This window comes from Ranitomeya variabilis, chromosome 8 (genome assembly GCF_051348905.1).
Source record: "Ranitomeya variabilis isolate aRanVar5 chromosome 8, aRanVar5.hap1, whole genome shotgun sequence".
Taxonomy (NCBI): Eukaryota; Metazoa; Chordata; class Amphibia; order Anura; family Dendrobatidae; genus Ranitomeya; species Ranitomeya variabilis.
The window spans coordinates 52,476,346-52,495,981 of NC_135239.1; the positions used below are offsets into that span (position 1 = coordinate 52,476,346).

Consider the following 19,636-nt stretch of genomic DNA (forward strand, 5'->3'; position numbering starts at 1 on the left):
AAGATATTGGACGAACACATCGTTGGATCGCTGATCGCAGATTTGAGGTCAGGATCTCAAATCTGACGATCCTCGTCCAATTATGTGTCAGAAGATGTGCAGCATCGTTCAGTGTAACGTTGAGATGAATGATGTCAGTCTAAATTCTCCTATTCCTGCCATTGTGAAAAATCGTTCTGCAAACGTTTGCAATGAGGCTAACGCGGAGCCAAAATTTACATCGTTAACAAGATAGTTGCATGTGACGCCTCTTGGATGATGTGAAACTGATTGCACGAACGATGTGATCACATGACATTTCTAACTATATCGTCGACGAGATCGTAACATGTAACGGTACCTTTGACCGCTGCGGATCCACAGCAGTTTCCCCTGAGTTTACAGTACAATGTAAACTTATGGGAAACAAAAAACGCTGTGCACATGCTGCAGAAAAATCTGCGCGGAAACGCTGCGGATTACATTCCGCAGCATGTCACTTCTTTTCTGCGGATTTTCACCTGCTCCAATAGGAAACTGCAGATGAAAATCCGCAGAAGAAACCGCAGTAAAAAAGGCGATAAATCCGCAGTAAAAACTGCAACGGGTTTTCACTGCGGATTTTGGAATTCCGCTGCGGAAAAATCCGCAGTGGAATCCGCAAAGTGTGCACATAGCCTTAGACACAAATGCTTTTGGACATTACTCACAGCTGTACCTTGCTCTAAAATTTCTAATTCTCTATTTAAAATATATAAAAAATGATTCATTGTTTCAGCGCTTTTTTGCTCAAATAAAACTAAACTAAATACAATATGTGTAGTCTTTATATTATCAAATACAATAAAATGAACAGAACTAAGGGTACCGTTACACTAAACGATTTACCAACGATCACGACCAGCGATACGACCTGGCCGTGATCGTTGGTAAGTCGTTGTGTGGTCGCTGGGGAGCTGTCACACAGACAGCTCTCCAGCGACCAACGATGCCGAAGTCCCCGGGTAACCAGGGTAAACATCGGGTTACTAAGCGCGGGGCCGCGCTTAGTAACCCGATGTTTACCCTGGTTACCATCGTAAATGTAAAAAAAACCAAACAGTACATACTCACATTCCGGTGTCCGTCAGGTCCCTCGCCGTCTGCTTCCCGCACTGACTGTGAGCGCCGGCCGTAAAGTAAAAGCAGAGCACAGCGGTGACGTCACCGCTGTGCCCTGCTTTCCGGCCGGCACTCACAGTCAGTGCGGGAAGCAGACGGCGAGGGACGTGACACCGGAATGTGAGTATGTACTGTTTGGGTTTTTTTACATTTACGATGGTAACCAGGGTAAACATCGGGTTACAAAGCGCGGCCCTGCGCTTAGTAACCCGATGTTTACCCTGGTTACAAGCGAATGCATCGCTGGATCGGTGTCACACACACCGATCCAGCGATGACAGCGGGAGATCCAGCGACGAAATAAAGTTCCAAACGATCTGCTACGACGTACGATTCTCAGCGGGGTCCCTGATCGCTGCTGCGTGTCAGACACAGCGATATCATATGGATATCGCTGGAACGTCATGGATCGTACCTTCGTAGCGACCAAAGTGCCACTGTGAGACGGTACCCTAACTTGAAACTTGAAGCTACATGGGTAAACTCGATGGAAAACAGCAAACAACCTCCTGTGGTGCAACAGTAATGGCCTTAATTACAGAACAAAAGACAGTGAATAGAGATAAGATAAGCTATAGATAAAATCCTTTAGGTCATTTGACCCTTCTCTGGGTTTCAAAGGTAGAAATGTCAAATGACCCGTCTCTGGGACTTCTAGTGTTAAACCACAAATTCTGACTGTTTGAAAAAAAGCCATAATTTTCTGCCACTGAACCCTGTAATTTTTTGAGCAAAGTGCTTTTTTTTAATTTAATTTTTGAACAACGGGTATATAACATACAATGCTACTTATGTTAATGGATTTTAAATCCATGTTTGGTATCTTTTGGGAAAAGAATGGACAGTAATTTGGTTTGACAAATTAATTGGAAAATCAAATATTCACATAGGCTTTTCCTCCATAATACTAAGAACTATGCCAAAGAGACCTGTCCCTTGAGACACTAAAATAGATGGGGTTGTTAAAGTGTAAGTAGGCTGTTTGCACTATTATCACATTATTACACAAATTAATTAGGTATGCTATTAATTGCTTGAGAAATAAGGCTACAAAATTCACTTCGAATCTGGTAAATAAGCATATCCTGAACACAGAGATTTAGAGGTAATTAAAGTCTGCTAATTATTTCTGCAACTTAATGATTATTAAACCAGAAAATACAGAAAGTGTACCTTCTTCTAGGGTACATGACTATATGAGCACTCTTCTAAGGAAAAGCGTGGATGACAGAAAACAAATACCAAGCAAACATGTTTTATTTATTTGCTTTGTAAAATTGTATGTTTCTCTGAAGTTGGTTACATTTATTTATACTAAGCTTTTTACTTTTAATTTGGATCTGGCATTAATATTTTTTTCCTTAGTTTAAAAAGCAACAATATTGAATGCTATGCATAATAACCTCCTCAACCTTGAAATTGCAACAGCAAGATGAAAAAGTTGTGTAACTATGAAAATCACAGTGTTGATAGACAATTTAATGATATGCCCATTATGAAAAATTTAAGCAAATGTTGTAAAAAAATCTTGATTTATTATTTATTCAGTATTGACTATAAGTGCCAAGTGCAGACATCCCTGCCTGTACATGTTTTGGCTGCTTTACTGAGGTTATTAATGGCTGTCTGAGGATTGTTCTGCCACGCTGGATGCATTTGGGTGCACAAATCATCATGATCCACTGCTGGCAGTTCCTTTTACAGTAGTATATAGCAGATAGTATTATAATCTAAATAGGTAGGGATTAGCGTATTGAAATAGGTGTATAAGATTAAAAATAATATACTTTATTAGGATCCATTAAAATTCAAAATACAAAAATAAATACAGGTGCATGTGCAAAGACAAACAAATTAGCATTGATACTGCACACTGAATCACAGAAATCACTTAGGAACCTGTCATGAAATAGGAAGAAGTTCTGACTACATTAGTTACAAATACAGAGCTCTCAGCTGCAGTTTCCTCTACCTGCCAAACCAAGGCTGGAATTCTGAGCCACTCTTTCTCCCTCTGCTTGTGTGTGTAATTCTAAACTCCTCTTTTCCCCCTCCCTCAAGAATTTATATGGCTCTATTCTGCGGGCAGACAAGTCTCCCTACCCTACTCATTCCCCCTTCCACCTGGTACTGGTTAAAACTGGAATAGAAACCATGAGTTTCAGTTGTTCTTTTAAGGTTATATATAGTGGCACCGATCAAGGCTAGAGATATAAGGATTATATATTCCGGATTTCCATAGAGGGATCTATAACTCACTGAAACCGCTAGAAGCTAAACCCAACGAGTGCAAAGAGTGGGTTTCTCCATAAGCGGGTCATGTAACTACACCGCGTTTACACTTAAAAGAATCTCCCCGATGTGGTGCACCTCCTGATCATTGTGTCTTTCATATACAAAGTTCGTACAGCGAGCTAGGCATAAAAATGGGTGCCATAACTCCTAAGAAAAGGGGAGGATTCAGCCTCTAAGTGAGGTCACCACAGGGGAAGTGGCTTGGTTTTAGACCAGGAAATAAGTGAGTGAAGCAGCAATCTTCACGTGTCTTTGTCTGGGGTCTAGCTGACAGACAGGGGTGTGATGCATCTGGATATATGCTCGCTCATCCCCTACAGCACACGGTCAGCCATGACATGATATGACATAACGAAATGTAAGAGTTTTTCAACTTTAATCCCATTTTATTTGTAATTGTATTGTACATACGATGATTGCCTTCTTTATAATATTTTTATACCTCTGTAAACACTGCCTACCTTTTTTGGAGTACAATATAAAAATTACTAGCTTGTCTCTCCTTGCTCTGTAACTTACAGTCACATCCTCTGAAGGGAATTACGCTACTAATTTGGGTTGACTCCGGACCTGTTACTATGCAGGAAATTGGAGCTGGTGGCAGCGGAGTTGTCCTGTGCATTTGGGAGGCTTTGTAACAATGGCAGCATTGATAATTATTGTTCCCTCCTGAGTGGGAGTAGTTATATCACCCTCGCTGCAGTGTGCCTATTAGCCAGTACAAAGTAAGGCAGCCTTTCTGGTGACTAATTATCCTAGGAGCAGTACTGAGACTGACCTGAGGGTAAGGGGGGCGCCAGAGAGCTGCAAGTTACAAACCAGAACTGGGAAGTGGGGTATAGATAAATCTCCTTCAGAAAGAACCAGGGGCAACCAATCAACCCCAGTTCATGACAAATTGGTGTGAGTGGTGGGGGATGATGATCCTACCCGTGATCCATGACAGAACCCATAGCATATCCAATCCTTATTAGCATAATTGGGTTCCACTTATCAATTTATGACTCTATAAACCGATGATTTTATGTCATATTACAACAAACATGATGTTATTTATTCTCATTGCACCTTATGATGCGTAAACTTTTTTTAGCTATGTGACTAATACTTCATTACATATTATATACATTCTATGCATTTCTGTAGCGACAGAAGACTTTGTTTATCTTCTACCATCATTGATGCTGTATTTTGTTTCTTAACAGAATTGTTAGAGAATATTGTCACACTGGAGCACAATGTTCCCACTGATATTATACTAGTCACTACCCCTGGTGCCTTTTTTTCCCTTTTACTCCATTTTTCCTTCTTGTCCCCCCCTTCGACTCCTTTTCCTGTTTTTACTGATCACTCTCTTTTGTTTTCCCATTCTTTTTTCCATTTTCCCATTGAACTCTACTTCCCTTTTCCATTCATCTCTATAACTCATCCTCATATGACTGCCATACACATGCCTTAATTGTAGCTCTTTTTCCAGACTACACATCGTTAAATGGATCCATAAACTCGTTGCTCATTTATCAGACTGCAAGTAAACACTTTCCCAACGCTAACATGATATTAGCAAAACTCACTAGTTTGTCCAGAATCCCTCCCTCCATCCCAGCTTACAAATTACACCTCTCTAAATTACATCATCCACATGTCCCCGCCCTATAGTGACGCTGATACATGCTGATACAACCTTCACACTGACATTTCAGTCCTGGGCAGCACCCGAATCCTGCCAATTTCAATTCACCAGATCACCTTTTCACTATGTCCAATGGATGCTTGTAATTTCTGCATATGGATCAACTCACAGTTTGGTTTGGTTCTGCACCTATCTACTGTACATCATGTGTTATAATGGTCACTAATATTATTATCTCTTTGTTCATACAGCATTTATCTGATGAAGGTCTTGTGTGGACCAAAACGTCATAATTTATGGACTGTTTTGGATAATAATTCCATAATTAAACCATCACATTTTCGCCTATCCTTTTTGAGTGATGAGTTTTATTTACATTTGTGCCAAGATAAGGGCAACATATAAAGATTTCCTGTGCTATTAGGTCAAACCTCCCACTATTTGTGTAATCTAACTAGAAACAATACAGCTGACTCACGGTTATGAGTTCACTGTATTTACGAGAACAGTTCCCCCACGTGTCTTCTACATCCCCACTCACCAATGACTAATGCCTGCCGCTGGATATAAATGCATAAATCATTTGTCATCACTCCAAAGAGAGGAGGCTGAGAGAAGGTTGCACTCTATGAATATATAGCTTGCCTATCGCATGAAGAGAATCGCTGTATCTGAGTCTTTTGGTCCTAAAAACCCTGAAAATATTGACTATCTAGTGGTTTCAAAGTCCTGACCTTTTTTTTTATTTCTGTGACTATGAACAAAATGTATTTTAGAGAATTTTTTTGGCACATGGATTAAGTCTGACGCGCCATTTTTCTGGTGTCAAAAACTTATATATCTTGGCAAGTCATTTATCAGGTTAAATATTTTACCACCAATTTGAGTTTACTTGTAGTGGTGAGTGAGTATACTCACTCGGCTGTCCTCCGAGTATTTGTTAGTGCTCGGAGATTTAGTTTTAGTCACCGCAGCTGCATGATTTACGGCTGCTAGACAGCTTGATTACATGTGGGGATTCCCTAGCAACCCCCACATGTACTCAGGCTGTCCATCAGTCGCAAATCATGCAGCTGCGTTAACAAAAACTAAATCTCCGAGCACTAACAAATACTCGGAAACCACCCGAGCGTGCTCGAGAAAACCCGAGCAACGAGTATACTCGCTCATCACTATTTATTTTGTCTTAAAGATGAAAAACATATATTTTTGTAATTCCTTAAATTTGTAAATGTAATATTAGTTTTACAAAAAAGTATTAAGTATATTCACAGGTTTCATTACAGCTGTGATGATGGTTTGTGCTGGAGTGGACAGTGTATTTTTCTTTTTCTTTATTTTATGGTTTACTGTTCTTGTACATAATATTTAAAATAAAAACGTCATATAAAAAAATCTTTGGCGAATATTCCTTCTTTTTAAGGTATTCTTATATTTTGCAGTTTTTCACTAAAACTTGGAGAATCAGTCACTGACAGAGCTGATACGGGTCCGCTAAGTCTCAGCAGCCCTGCTGTGCAATACCGTGATTGCTGTGTCTAATAGAGACAGCAACATTTACTATATTGCAGCCATTGATTTGCATGCATGCTCATAAAGAAGTAGTTATAAAACCCTTCTTTCTTGTTCTTGAGGTCCCCCGTTGTCACTGACAGCCAGCTATGTGACCTACTCTTGGTACATTGCAAAAGTAAGAGCTTTAATCCCACGATGCACAAGGATATTAAAGCCCACTACCAAGAAAAATACCATACCTGCCAACTGTTCCACATTTTACAGGACTTTCTGATCTTTGATATCCATTCCCGGCAAATTTGAGGGAAGCCGGTCCAAAAAGCAAGCAATGTCTGAGTAAGGCCCACTCCCAAGTGAGTATTCCCTGTAGGATTAAACATCTGTACATCCTACAGGAACTAACCAAGTATTCTTTATCTTACAGGATTTCCTGTTAATCTACCAAAATAGCTTGTAAAATAGCTTGTATAACTCCATAGACACTCCATACACACATGGGCTTGTGTGTACTGTAAAATTGTCTTTAGCACAATTGTATCGACTTGATTCAAGGAACTTGGATCTGATATACTGTATATACTCATGTATAAGCCAAGTTTTTCAGCCAATTTTTTTGTGCTGAAAACGCCCCATCGGCTTACACACGAGTCATTATTCGAGAAGACGGCGGGTGAGCGGGGAGGAATTAAACTTGACTATTATCAATGTAAAATTGATACCAAAAGAGAAGGAATTCTATGAACTGCATAGATGTTGAAGACTATGGGACTTAGGAAATATCCTTGGTGGGAATGGGTAAGATGAGGAGGTTTTGTGTAAATAGGAGACAACAAATGTTAGTTTGTGAGTAGTGTTGAGCGATACCGTCCGATACTTGAAAGTATCGGTATCGGAAAGTATCGGCCGATACCGGCAAAGTATCGGATCTAATCCGATACCGATACCCGATACCAATACAAGTCAATGGGACTCAAGTATCGGACGGTATTCCTGATGGTTCCCAGGGTCTGAAGGAGAGGAAACTCTCCTTCAGGCCCTGGGATCCATATTAATGTGTAAAATAAAGAATTAAAATAAAAAATATTGCTATACTCACCTCTCCGACGCAGCCTGGACCTCACCGAGGGAACCGGCAGCGTTGTTTGCTTAAAATGCGCGCTTTTACTTCCTTCCGTGACGTCACGGCTTGTGATTGGTCGCGTGCCGCCCATGTGGCCGCGACGCGACCAATCACAGCAAGCCGTGACGTAATTTTCAGGTCCTGGATGCCTAATTGTAGGCATTCATGATTTTAAAATTACGTTCCGGCTTGTGATTGGTCGCATCGCGGTCACATGGGCGACGCGACCAATCACAAGCCGTGACATCACGGGAGGCAGGAGACGCGCACATTTTTAAAATTATGTCACGGCTTGTGATTGGTTGCGTGCCGCCCATGTGACCGCGACGTGACCAATCACAGCAAGCCGTGACGTAATTTCAGGTCCTGAATGCAGAAATAGGCATCAGGACCTGAAATTACGTCACGGCTTGCTGTGATTGGTCGCGTCGCGGTCACATGGGCGGCACGCAACCAATCACAAGCCGTGACGTAATTTTAAAAATGCGCGCGTCTCCTGCCTCCCGTGACGTCACGGCTTGTGATTGGTCGCGTCGCCCATGTGACCGCGACGCGACCAATCACAAGCCGGAACGTAATTTTAAAATCATGAATGCCTAGAATTAGGCATTGAGGACCTGAAAATTACGTCACGGCTTGCTGTGATTGGTCGCGTCGCGGCCACATGGGCGGCACGCGACCAATCACAAGCCGTGACGTCACGGAAGGAAGTAAAAGCGCGCATTTTAAGCAAACAACGCTGCCGGTTCCCTCGGTGAGGTCCAGGCTGCGTCGGAGAGGTGAGTATAGCAATATTTTTTATTTTAATTCTTTATTTTACACATTAATGTTGTTTCGATACCGATACCCGATACCACAAAAGTATCGGATCTCGGTATCGGAATTCCGATACCCGCAAGTATCGGCCGATACCCGATACTTGCGGTATCGGAATGCTCAACACTATTTGTGAGGTATAAGGCATATAAAAGGGAAAAAGTAAATGTTTGGTTAATGTGGTGCAAAGCGATTCAGGAGATGGGGACACTTGTGATGCTAAGAGGTTTTGTAACACGCGTGCTGAAGGGCAAGGACAAGTCATGAAGGAGAAACATGAAGTAATATCATGAGGCTTTAAAAGTTAACAGATCATTATTGACTTTGGTTTATGTGGTTTCAGTAGAGTGGTGGGCGTCAAAGTCAAATGGTAGCTGGTTAAAAAGAAAGCTGATAGAAAAGTAGAATAGTTCAGGGTTGCATTTTATTCAAGGAGTTATGACTGTCTATGGTCTTGTTGATTCTTTCTGACAATTCATAAATGACGTTTGTAAGATTGATGATAACAAATGTCCGGTAGAACAAGTCTATCTATATTATCTTGCCTACAGTAGAGACAGAATACATTATTTGCTTGTAAAATATGATACTGATGTCAGATTATACAAGTTTGAATGATCTAAGTATAGACAAATGTTCAAGGGTAACACTTCACAGCAGTATGTTTCTCTAAAATTCACCATTACATGGAAAACATCAAAATAGAAGCTTACCAAGGAATCTGACGGTTCTCCGCACGAGTGGATTAATATAGCAACAGTCTCCAGTTAAAAGAGTTTTTTCCTGGTTCTCAAAGTCTCTCGTTGCTACTTGTAGGCAAAAGACTACAGTTTCTCCAACGATTATCTAAATAGGAAACACAAAAATAAACATGGCTATTTAGAAGTCACATAAACAACATTTAATTGGTGATCTGCATAGGATATAAGATATGTCATGTGTCACACATTTACTTGTTCAATTATTTTCAAGGAAATTAAATCAAATACCGTATCCCAAATTGAATATTTGGAATTTTTTATGTTTTTCACATGATTACAAAATATAATTGCATTTTCTACAGATTACATGACTTTCATCTATTGAAAACTTCCAAGACATATCTGAAATCATAGATTTGCTAGAAACAGTGGCACAATGCTTCCAGTGCTGGGGTTCTAGGCTCAACTCGCGAGTAAGTAAACATCTGAGATCGCTCATCTCATGAACGAGTTGAGAAAATTCTCTGCCATATCACAGTAACAAAACATTTCTACTTCTAAGGAGATAAAAAAAGAAATATTTGAGAAGAGGAAAAAAAAAAGAGGCACTCCCTGTGTAATACCGGTGGCTGTAGGTGAGGATGACTCTGAGGGTGGAACGCTCACCTGGTCGGATTGTGCACAGTATAACTCTGAAAAAGAGTGATGTGATATGAGTATGGCTGCTGCTCCAACCGCTGTACTCACACCAAACTGAAGGAGGACATAATGGACATAGGAATGGAGGATATTGGACGTTGTCACTGATGAAGATGATTCCAAATGGTAAGTAAATTGAACTAACAATTTATTGATGCAATGCATTTCGGAGTAGATACTAATCTTTTCTCTGGCATGCGTACATACTCTGAAACATACGGCATCATTAAATTGCTAGTTCAATATACTCACCACCTGGAATGATATTAGTTAGTGGCAGTGCACGATATCAGCCGCATCCTCCAAAAAGAAAATATTGTGAAGAACAAACATCTAAAACTTACTAGGCACTCACGCTAAATAGTCATTTATATCTGCAAATTAAAGAGGTTTTTCAGCAAGGCTAAAAACTGTAGAGTCGCCATAGGGTAAAAATATCAAACTGATGTGGATATGCTGTCACTTTTGTGGCTAAAGGGCAAGATGGATCAGAAGCCATGACATTCCTATTCAACTGTTATAAATCCGCCAAACCTTGCGATAAGCTGTAGTGGTTAGGTGACAGGAACAGGTCATCATAGGATGATTCTCTGGTGACGTGCTGTTCAAGTCATCCGACTGCTAAGGCCAATCATAGGGCTGAGGGTCTCTGTGACAGTAGAAGAGTGATAACATGGCTTCCAGGCTGACACAGACCACCAGTAAGGCCTTGGCTGGACCCACAGTGGTGACAGCAGGTTGATATGCAACAGATTGTTATTATCCTACGCATGGTACCTACACAGTTTTTGTATGGCTAGACAACTCCTTTAAAGGAACACGCAAGCACGTTTTAAAAAAAGGAATTAGTGATGAGGCTGTATGGGTGCTTATACTTCAATGAAAATGATACATTTTATTAAAGATCCAATGTGGCCATCACGACAAATCTAACATAATAGCCATAAGCAAATCAAGCTGGAAGCGCATTAGGGAATAGTCAGTGTTCTTTGAAGAAGTAGTTCAAGTGAATTTACACAGTCAATTCACTTCCAGCCTGACAGGTTCCCTTTAAGATCAGCAAAGATATTTAATTTTCTTTCCATCTTTTTTTTTTTTTTACATTTTTTCCTTTTGCTTTCTCCTTTATTCCAATTATTGTCAGAAGTTCCAAGGATTTAACTTCCAAGGCTCAAATGTTGATGTCCTTTCCCTAAAGATTGGACTTCAATGTTTTAGACTAGGTGAAACTCTTACTGCCATTGGACAGAATAGTTTGTCCAATGGCAGTACGGTGGTGAGCCCGCATCAAAGCCAGGAAATGTCAGCTGTTTTGAACAGCTGACATGTGCCCGTAATAGGTGCGGGTGGAACAGTGATCCACCTGTGCCTATTAACTAGTTAAATGCCGCTGTCAAACTCTGACAGCGGCATTTAACGAGCGCTTCCAGCCATCGGGCCTGAAATACGCCCACCGCTGACCCCTGTCTCCTTGAGACCTCTATGGTTGTTGATTCTGGATTGCTATGAGCGCCACCCTGTGGTTGGCACTCTTAGCAATGCAGTAATTCTGCTACATACAGGCGATCTGAGCATCCCCTCTATGTAGCAGAGCGGATCAAGTCGTGTCAGCTTCTAGCCTCCAATGGAGGCTATTGAAGCATGCCAAAAGTTAAAGAAAAATAGTTTTAAAATTATAAAAAAATATAAAAGTTTAAATCACTCCCCTTTCCCCCATTCAAATTAAAACAATTAAAAAAGAAATCAAACCTTCACATATTTGGTATTGCCATGTTCAGAATCGCCCGATCTATCAATAAAACAAGGTTTAACCTGATCGCTAAATGGCATAGCGAGAAAAAAATTGAAATGCCAGAATTAGGTTTTTTTGGTTGCCGGGACACTGCATTAAAATGCAATTACGGGCGATCAAAAGAAAGTGTCTGCATAAAAGTGGTATCATTAAAAACATCAGCTCAGCACGCAAAAAATAATCCCTCAATCAACCCGAGATCACAAAAAATGGAGACGCTACGGTTCTCACAATATGGAACTTTTTTTTTTAGCAAATTTTGGAATTTTTTTTCACCATTTAGATAAAAAAAGAACCTAGACATGTTTGATGTCTATGAACTCATAATGACCTGGAGAATTCTAATGGCAGGTCGGTTTTAGCATTTAGTGAACTTAGCAAAAAAGCCAAACAAAAAACAAGTGTGGGATTGCACTTTTTTTGCAATTTCGCCGCACTTGGAATTTTTTTGTACACGACATGCTAAAACCAATCTTGTCATTCAAAAGTACAACTCGTTCCGCAAAAATAAGCTTTCACATGGCCATGTTGATGGAAAAATAAAAAAGTTATGGCTCTGGAAAGAAGGGGAGCGAAAAAAGAAAACGCAAAACCGAAAAAAGCTCCGGGGGTTAATTCAAATTCAAGTTCCAGTCTTGACATATTTTTGACACATTCAATGATTCTTTCTCTCCTTGTCAGCATTTCTATTGTCATAAAGGGCAAGGGAATTTATAATAAAAAAATGTGTAATTGTAGTGATTTATCAGGATTCACCACAGTAGCGGTGACGAGTCCCATCAGCTCTAAAATTAGTCTACTTGTTATTAGGAGTGTTTTTCCTTACTTCTCAAGATCAACATTCTGAACTACAAAAGTCATATCAAAGTAGATCTTGTATTTAAGGAATGAGTCACTTTAATTGGGACGATCATTGGTTTTGCGCTGTTCTTTTCACCGTGACAAGTTTTGTGTCTTACTTTTGTGTCTTACAAGGACTTCTGTGTGACTTCTTGGTAAATGCGTAAATTGTTCTTGACATTGAATAGATTAAAAAAGGCTTGTGGCATATGCAAACATAAGTACAAAATTGCCTTATATAAACGTTTCTAAGTGTCCGGACACAGCCTCTTATCTCTACTACAATTGGATAACATGATTTAAATCTTATTTTTTAAAATTCTGCCAAATTCAGGATTAAGATCCCTCATTTGCTTATGTCATTGATTTATTAATAATTAGAGTTTTAATTATAGCATCTCAGGGTAACACTCTTGCGGGCTGTAATCATTGTGGCTTGTCCTGATGAAGAAGTGTGTCACTTCGAAATGTGTTGACAATTAACCTCAGTTCAACTATTTCCATCTCCTGCTCATCTTTGGACCACTGACAGCCCAAATTTTTACCCACTTATTTCCAGCCTGCCAAGTTTCTCCACTTTGTGGATCTGCACTAGCCTTTTTGTAAGCTTACATAGGGGTTGTGACTCCCACAACCCCCCAGGTGAGCATAAACTGTGCTTTATCTTGATAGTTTCTACTAAGATAAGACCATATTGTGCTTATTCCAGTTTTTCCTCTGCATGACAACAACACTGATTCTGCATAGTTCTTTAACAGGACCTCTCAAAATTATTTACTCTCATAATTTCAATATAACTTAGTATGTTATTAAAACCAATCATTACAATAATGAGATTTAAATGTACCTTGCAGAATCGTCATGTGCAAACTCAGTGCAAGACCAAGAATGTACATGGAGAACAGTTAATGGTATTTTGCCATCTAATAAAGTGATAAGCCATCCAATGTCAATCCTGAAAGTGAAGGGGCGGCAACACTAGTTCACTTGAATTTACTTGTAATACCTTTTTCTACAAATTAGCTGGCCCGAAATACTGCTATTTAATGAAAAGCTATGAGTCAGAGGTGAGGAGGATAGCAATCTCCTAGCAATTGGCATCACTTTCTGTGATGGGAACCTCATCACAGTCCCTAACAATACCTTTAAGAGAATAGTGAGACATAGTCATAAATCAACAATGGACGCTCTTATAGCCTCTATACACCTTAGAGTAATGCTTACAGATTCGACCGACAGTCTAATGTATATGGGGGCCCCGGGCGACTGATGGTCGGGGAAGATGTCGATCATGTATGTTAGATTCTGGGTTGATGATTGTATAACATCATGGGACAAGCCACCCACCAATGTGTAATTTGGCAGCTTTCTCAAAACATGAGCACGAGGCTGAGGTGCCTGTGGGACAAACAATCGACCGAAGGACCGTTCGGTCAACAGCCATCTAATGTGCTTGGCCAACTTTCAGCTCTATTTGCACCTTATCTGAGCCATCAGACAGATGTATAACTCAGGAGCATTGCTTGATGTATAACTCTGATGGGAGGCTCTGACAAATGCCAATAGATATAGTAGCATATGCTGCCTATAGCTTACTATATAAAAACATATGCCACTTAGTATACGTTATTTGTGGAATATATTTTCCGATCTAATTCAACTTAGCAGAAATAAAAAGGACTTTATTTTTCACTTTGTTGATTGAATGGAGTCCTTTAGATATTTTCATTAGTACTTAGATTTTCACAGGTAGTCAGAATAAATGATTACATTTACTTTCTTGCCTTAGATATCAGACATCAAGTTCTACGTAATAATGAAACAGCCTCTTCAAAGTCCAACATTGACATGTCCATAAACTATCATTCTCATTTATCAGCTTATTTGATTTATTTGAGGGATAATAGCGATCTTTGCACCTGTGAGATTGGGTAATGCTGCATTCCCCTTCTGTATTTGAATTAACTTTAGCATTGATATAGAAGGAGAAAACAACAAATTCGCAGATAGAAAATGGTATTAATTGAAAAGATTGTCCATCAATGCCATCAGTTGTCAGCTTGTTGCTTAGGATGAGGAAGTAAGTGTTGTATTTTTTATTATTTTGTGGTTGTGGAGGAAAACTTGAAAAAATGTACTAGGCTGACATTGGCCTTACTATAGCTTTACTGATAATATGGATTTGATCTGGATACATAAGACCTTAGAAATGTAGAGGTTTTAAGCTAAAAGCTAAATACAGTAGGCATCTACAAAAGATAATCATTCCATAACATGAAAGATCCATACTTGCACACAGTGACATTCACATAAGTCTGAATTAAAATCCTTAACTATTTTTGGTATACAGCTCATATGCACTCTTATGTATTTCAATGGAAACCAACCCTTTACATATTATGATTCTAAAAGATTGTACTGCATATCCTTTAATCCGCACTGCTACTTGCTCCAAAAACAAAGGTCATCACATTTAATGTGTATCTGTCACTAGATTCCACAACACTGAATATATTAATATATATGGTAGATCTCAGACTAATTAGGCTGTTGTACTTGCAATGAAGATCAATGTCAGAATGGCTGTAAAATGCAGATTTTAAAATGAACACTATTTGAGTCAAGCAAAATCATGAGTCATGTCATGAATTCAACCTTCCTGATAGCTGCAAATTGTACTGAGTAGTGTGAGATCTCAGCTGCGGCACCAGGGAGGAGGGACACTAAGGAGCTGTTAATCAGACTAGTTGAGTGGATTCTGAGTTTTACCTTTCATAAAGGATTATAGAGTCATAAGGAACGAATCTTCATTGCCTTCTTTAAAACGCTGTATAAGACATTTCTCATTCACCCAGAACTCACACGACCAATCACAAGCCGCGACGTCATCGCAGGTCCTACACTCACTGCATTCTTAGGAACGGAGGCTGCCGGTTACACCGCTAAGGTCCAGGGTCCACCGGAGGGGTGAGTATATCCATATTTTTTATTTTTATTCTTTATTTTTTACATGAATATGGATCCCAGGGCCTGAAGGAGAGTTTCCTCTCCTCCAGACCCTGGGAACCATACACTGGGAACTTCCGATTCCGTATTCAGTATCGGAATTCCGATACAGCAAATATTGGCCAATACCCGATACTTGCGGTATCGGAATGCTCAACACTAATTATCACCTTAGAGTGTATAGCAGATGAGGTTAAAATTTTACTTTTAATAAGATACTTATAAAATCCAAAATAAAAGTGCAAAGTTCAGAATTGGACATAAAAATGTCATCCAATTGGAATGCAGTATGTAACCAAGTCCATAGAACTCTATTATATTCCTTATTGTATCAGATAATTAGATATAAAAAACTATAATAGGGATAATTTGGTGCACATTATTTAAATCAGGGAATATCCCAGTGCAGATCCACATTAACAGGGTACACAGAGGTTTTGGTATCCACTGCAGACAATCAGTGTGCCATTCACCAACTCAATTGGCACAAACATAGAGACCTAGGGTCAAATCTCAATCACTAATACGTAGACTGTTTTGCATAGAAATAGTATTCCAATTGCAATGCAACCAAACCGTTATAGCAGCCAACCACACACCACTATCAACAATATACATATCATGGTGAGTAATAAAGAAACCTTTAGATATATCTTATGCATGCAAATGAAGGCCAATGTAGCCACAGCATTATCATCGTAACATATAGGAAGTACAACAGAGGAAAATCACTTTAAACTTGATACATATATTGTTTTTCTACTTTTTAAAAAGTACTGGTATTAAAAGGTTTCGCAATTTTTTCTATATTAAAATTTAACTGTTATATAGTTGAAATTTTAAGTAAACCTGCAGCAGCATATATATGTTTGCCTCTATCTGCTCCCTCCGTTTTTTTCCTCCCACTCCATAGACTTCAATAAGCAGCAATGTTATTTGATTCATTGGTGATTTTAAAATCTGTTTTCACTAAAGATAGATTTTCCCAGTAAATTGAAGGTGAAAGATCAGTGTAGGAGGAGACAGACATATTTCTGTAATAGAATATATTTTCAAGTTTCTTATCTTTACTTGTACTATTACTTTCATAAAAAAAAACAACTATTACTCTTTCAACTTTTCTATTAAATAAAGAGTTTTTCTAACACAGAAAATGACATTTTTAGGCTGCAGCAATCTTTAGTGTAACAACATAATTGACTCATTTTGTACTTATTTTAATGTTATACCAGGCTCAGGAGTATAAAAAAAATGCTGAGAGATAATAATAAAGAAGTCATCCAAAACCCCAAAGTGCCTATTTTTTTAAAATAATCTTTTTGTAATTCACATTAGTTGAAAATGCCCTAGCTTTTCCTCTCTATGCTTCCTGTTTCAGATTTTTTCAACTTTCATTTGCGTCTCCCAGCATGCCCTGGATAGTCTCAACCTATAAGGGACTGAGGCTACGGTCATTCCACCTTCCTTCTTTGAAGGACCTAAAATGAAGAGTCAACTGTGTCATCAGTTGCCGAGGCTGGTTTGGTCTTTGTTCTACTGAGCATGCCCAGGTTGTCATTTCTGATGCATGCTCACTGTGCTCTACCTGCTCGCTTCCCTTTCCCTTTCTATGCGCTTTAGCAGTGTGCTTACCGATTGTCTCGGAGTCGTCACTTCTCTTTACTGAGAATGCGCCGGTTGTCAATTCAAATGCATGCCTCTCCATCTTCACCATAATTGCTATCTTTTAATAGCAGGTGAGGAAGCGCACTGTTAGTGTGCATTGAAAGGAAGAGAACATTGTGAATTGACAGTCGGCACATGCACGGTAGAGCATAATGAATTGGCAGTTGGCGTGTGCTCGGTAGAACAGAGACCAGCATAGCCTCTGAAATAGATGTGACTACCTCCCATTTCAAGGCAGCTGTGTGGAATGACCAGCCCCTTGATGACATACTTTTTTAAGGCAATAAAAGGAGAGGGACAGAATACAACCTTAGCCTCTAGATGATGTTCCATACAAGACTCCACAGTACATACTGAGAAAATTAAATGGAACATTATCCAAAATGAAAGAAGAACTGAAAGAAGAAGAATGTATAGAGAAGTAATGATTTCATTTGATGTAAGTTACAAAAGTGGTTAGCTTTTAAAATTATAAAGTTGGACATTGACTATTAGGTTTCGCCCTTTAATTTGAGCATTGAATTTTGAGGATGAAAAAGTCCAAGGAACAGACTCTAGCACCAACAGGGAAAAAAATTTAACAAAATATAACCTTAATGGTGGATTTAAAAAAATATATTATGAGAAAATAAATGTAAAATATTAGGATCCATGACCTTATGCGTTTCAGGTTAGCAACCCTTACTCATAACTATTAATAAGAGTTGTTGTTATGTACACGTGGTAGTAAACATGGGGATAAAGGATCTTATGAAAAAGCTGCACAAACCTCACCCAGTTTTGGTATAGACTGTAGTATCCAGTAATGCAGGCCTGGTGGCTTCAGCGTGACCTGGCTACACTTTGAAGGTAAAAACTAGAAAAGGCAACTCAGATCTGGATCCCTAAAAGGACATCGAGTGTCTCACCTACAACTTAAGGAATCATGGGAGAGTACAGTGTAAAAAAGAAACCTTAGCACTACACTTACCTGACTGGCCTACATACTTAGAAGTAGAATTAGAACTCCAAGCAAAATCCACTACAGACTATCACCAGTAGAGAAGACTAACAGGGAGGAGCTAGTAGCAGCTGCACTGTGATAGGACAGGCTAGCCAATAAATGAAAAACACGTGCTGTTCGAAAAGAATGTATAAAGGCAAAATGTAATCAGCACCTAGACAGAAAAAGAATCTGCTGTGGCTCAGGGGACAGAGACGCCAACAGAAGAGCACAGGATCACCGGATAGAATCCTGAGGCATGGCAGTTGTTAAACTGAAATGTGTACTCTTGAGGATTCTAATCTTTTTTTTAATCTTTTCCCCAAGGTATTTTTTTAAATCTGCTGTAAAAGTTACGTTTTGATTAATTTTTACCCTTTGGTGCTTCAGTCTATTCCTTGGACTTTTTCATCTATTAGAACCTGGAAGTCAGTACAGTGTGTTCGTTACACTCCCTGTACCACACCACGACCAGAGACAGTCTTGAAGGACTTTCTCTAAAGCAGCAAAATGGTAGGAAATGCAAAAACCTGCATAAGTTTGCATTTGGGAAGCAAATTAACAATAAAACAATTCTGTATGAAGGTGTACGTAGCCTTAGAGAGTCATCGTGGCTCTAATTGTCTTCAAGTGTTTGTGTTTTGTGACGTCAGCAAGTGTTTCAGTGTGGGAGGAAGAGCCATTGTATTGTATGACATGATTCATGCTGTTAACCACTAAAATATCTTTGTGTAATTTTTTTCTTCACCCATATTTTTTTTAATTTGATTATAAAATGTGAATATTAAAAATCAGCCAAAACTATTCACATAAAAATGTCTGATGTGTTCACAAAATGACACATTATTTTAACTACTCGAAAGCACTTCACTGTGTGATCTATTGTTGTGCATTTGATAGCTTTATTATATCAACATTTTATTAAAATATTTTTTTGAGATTTTAGATATATTAGCCAAAGAATAATAAGACATAAAAAAATTAAAAAGTAAACCCATGACCAGTTGAATCCCCGCCACTGCAATGTTACTACTTTAAAGGTCAATGGCTATCCTGCAATGATACACCCCATCGTACACATTGTGAACAATGTGACCAATCTAGTCTCCTTGGTCATATTCTGCACATTCAAATGTCTCCTTTGAGGCCAGTGATTGGCTGCAGAATTTCACTGCATGATAGACTGAGAGTCATCAATGCAGAAGCTGCAGCAACCACCAGAACAGTGATATTTATGTTATAAGATATCCCACTCTTAACCTTTTTTTTCTAAAAACCCAGAAAACGCCATTCAAAAGTTCGTTATTGGTAGAATCAACTGGGATGGTGGGGGACAGTATTTGTGCATCAATTACTATGAATTGGACTGGAATTGGCTGGAAGGTAAAGGAATAGAAAACTACTATAATGTTTCGGTTTCTTTTTATATTAA

At 39.1% G+C, this 19,636-nt stretch overlaps 1 protein-coding gene across 1 annotated transcript in view; it reads right to left on the reverse strand.

The window, feature by feature from the left end:
- The window catches only part of PLPPR5 (phospholipid phosphatase related 5), a 321,333-nt gene that overhangs the window by 183,076 nt on the left and 118,621 nt on the right, over positions 1-19,636 (reverse strand). Inside the window, exon 2 of the mRNA XM_077277317.1 lies at positions 9,233-9,365. Coding sequence (XP_077133432.1) covers positions 9,233-9,365 — 133 coding nt within the window. The remainder of the gene's footprint in view (positions 1-9,232; positions 9,366-19,636) is intronic.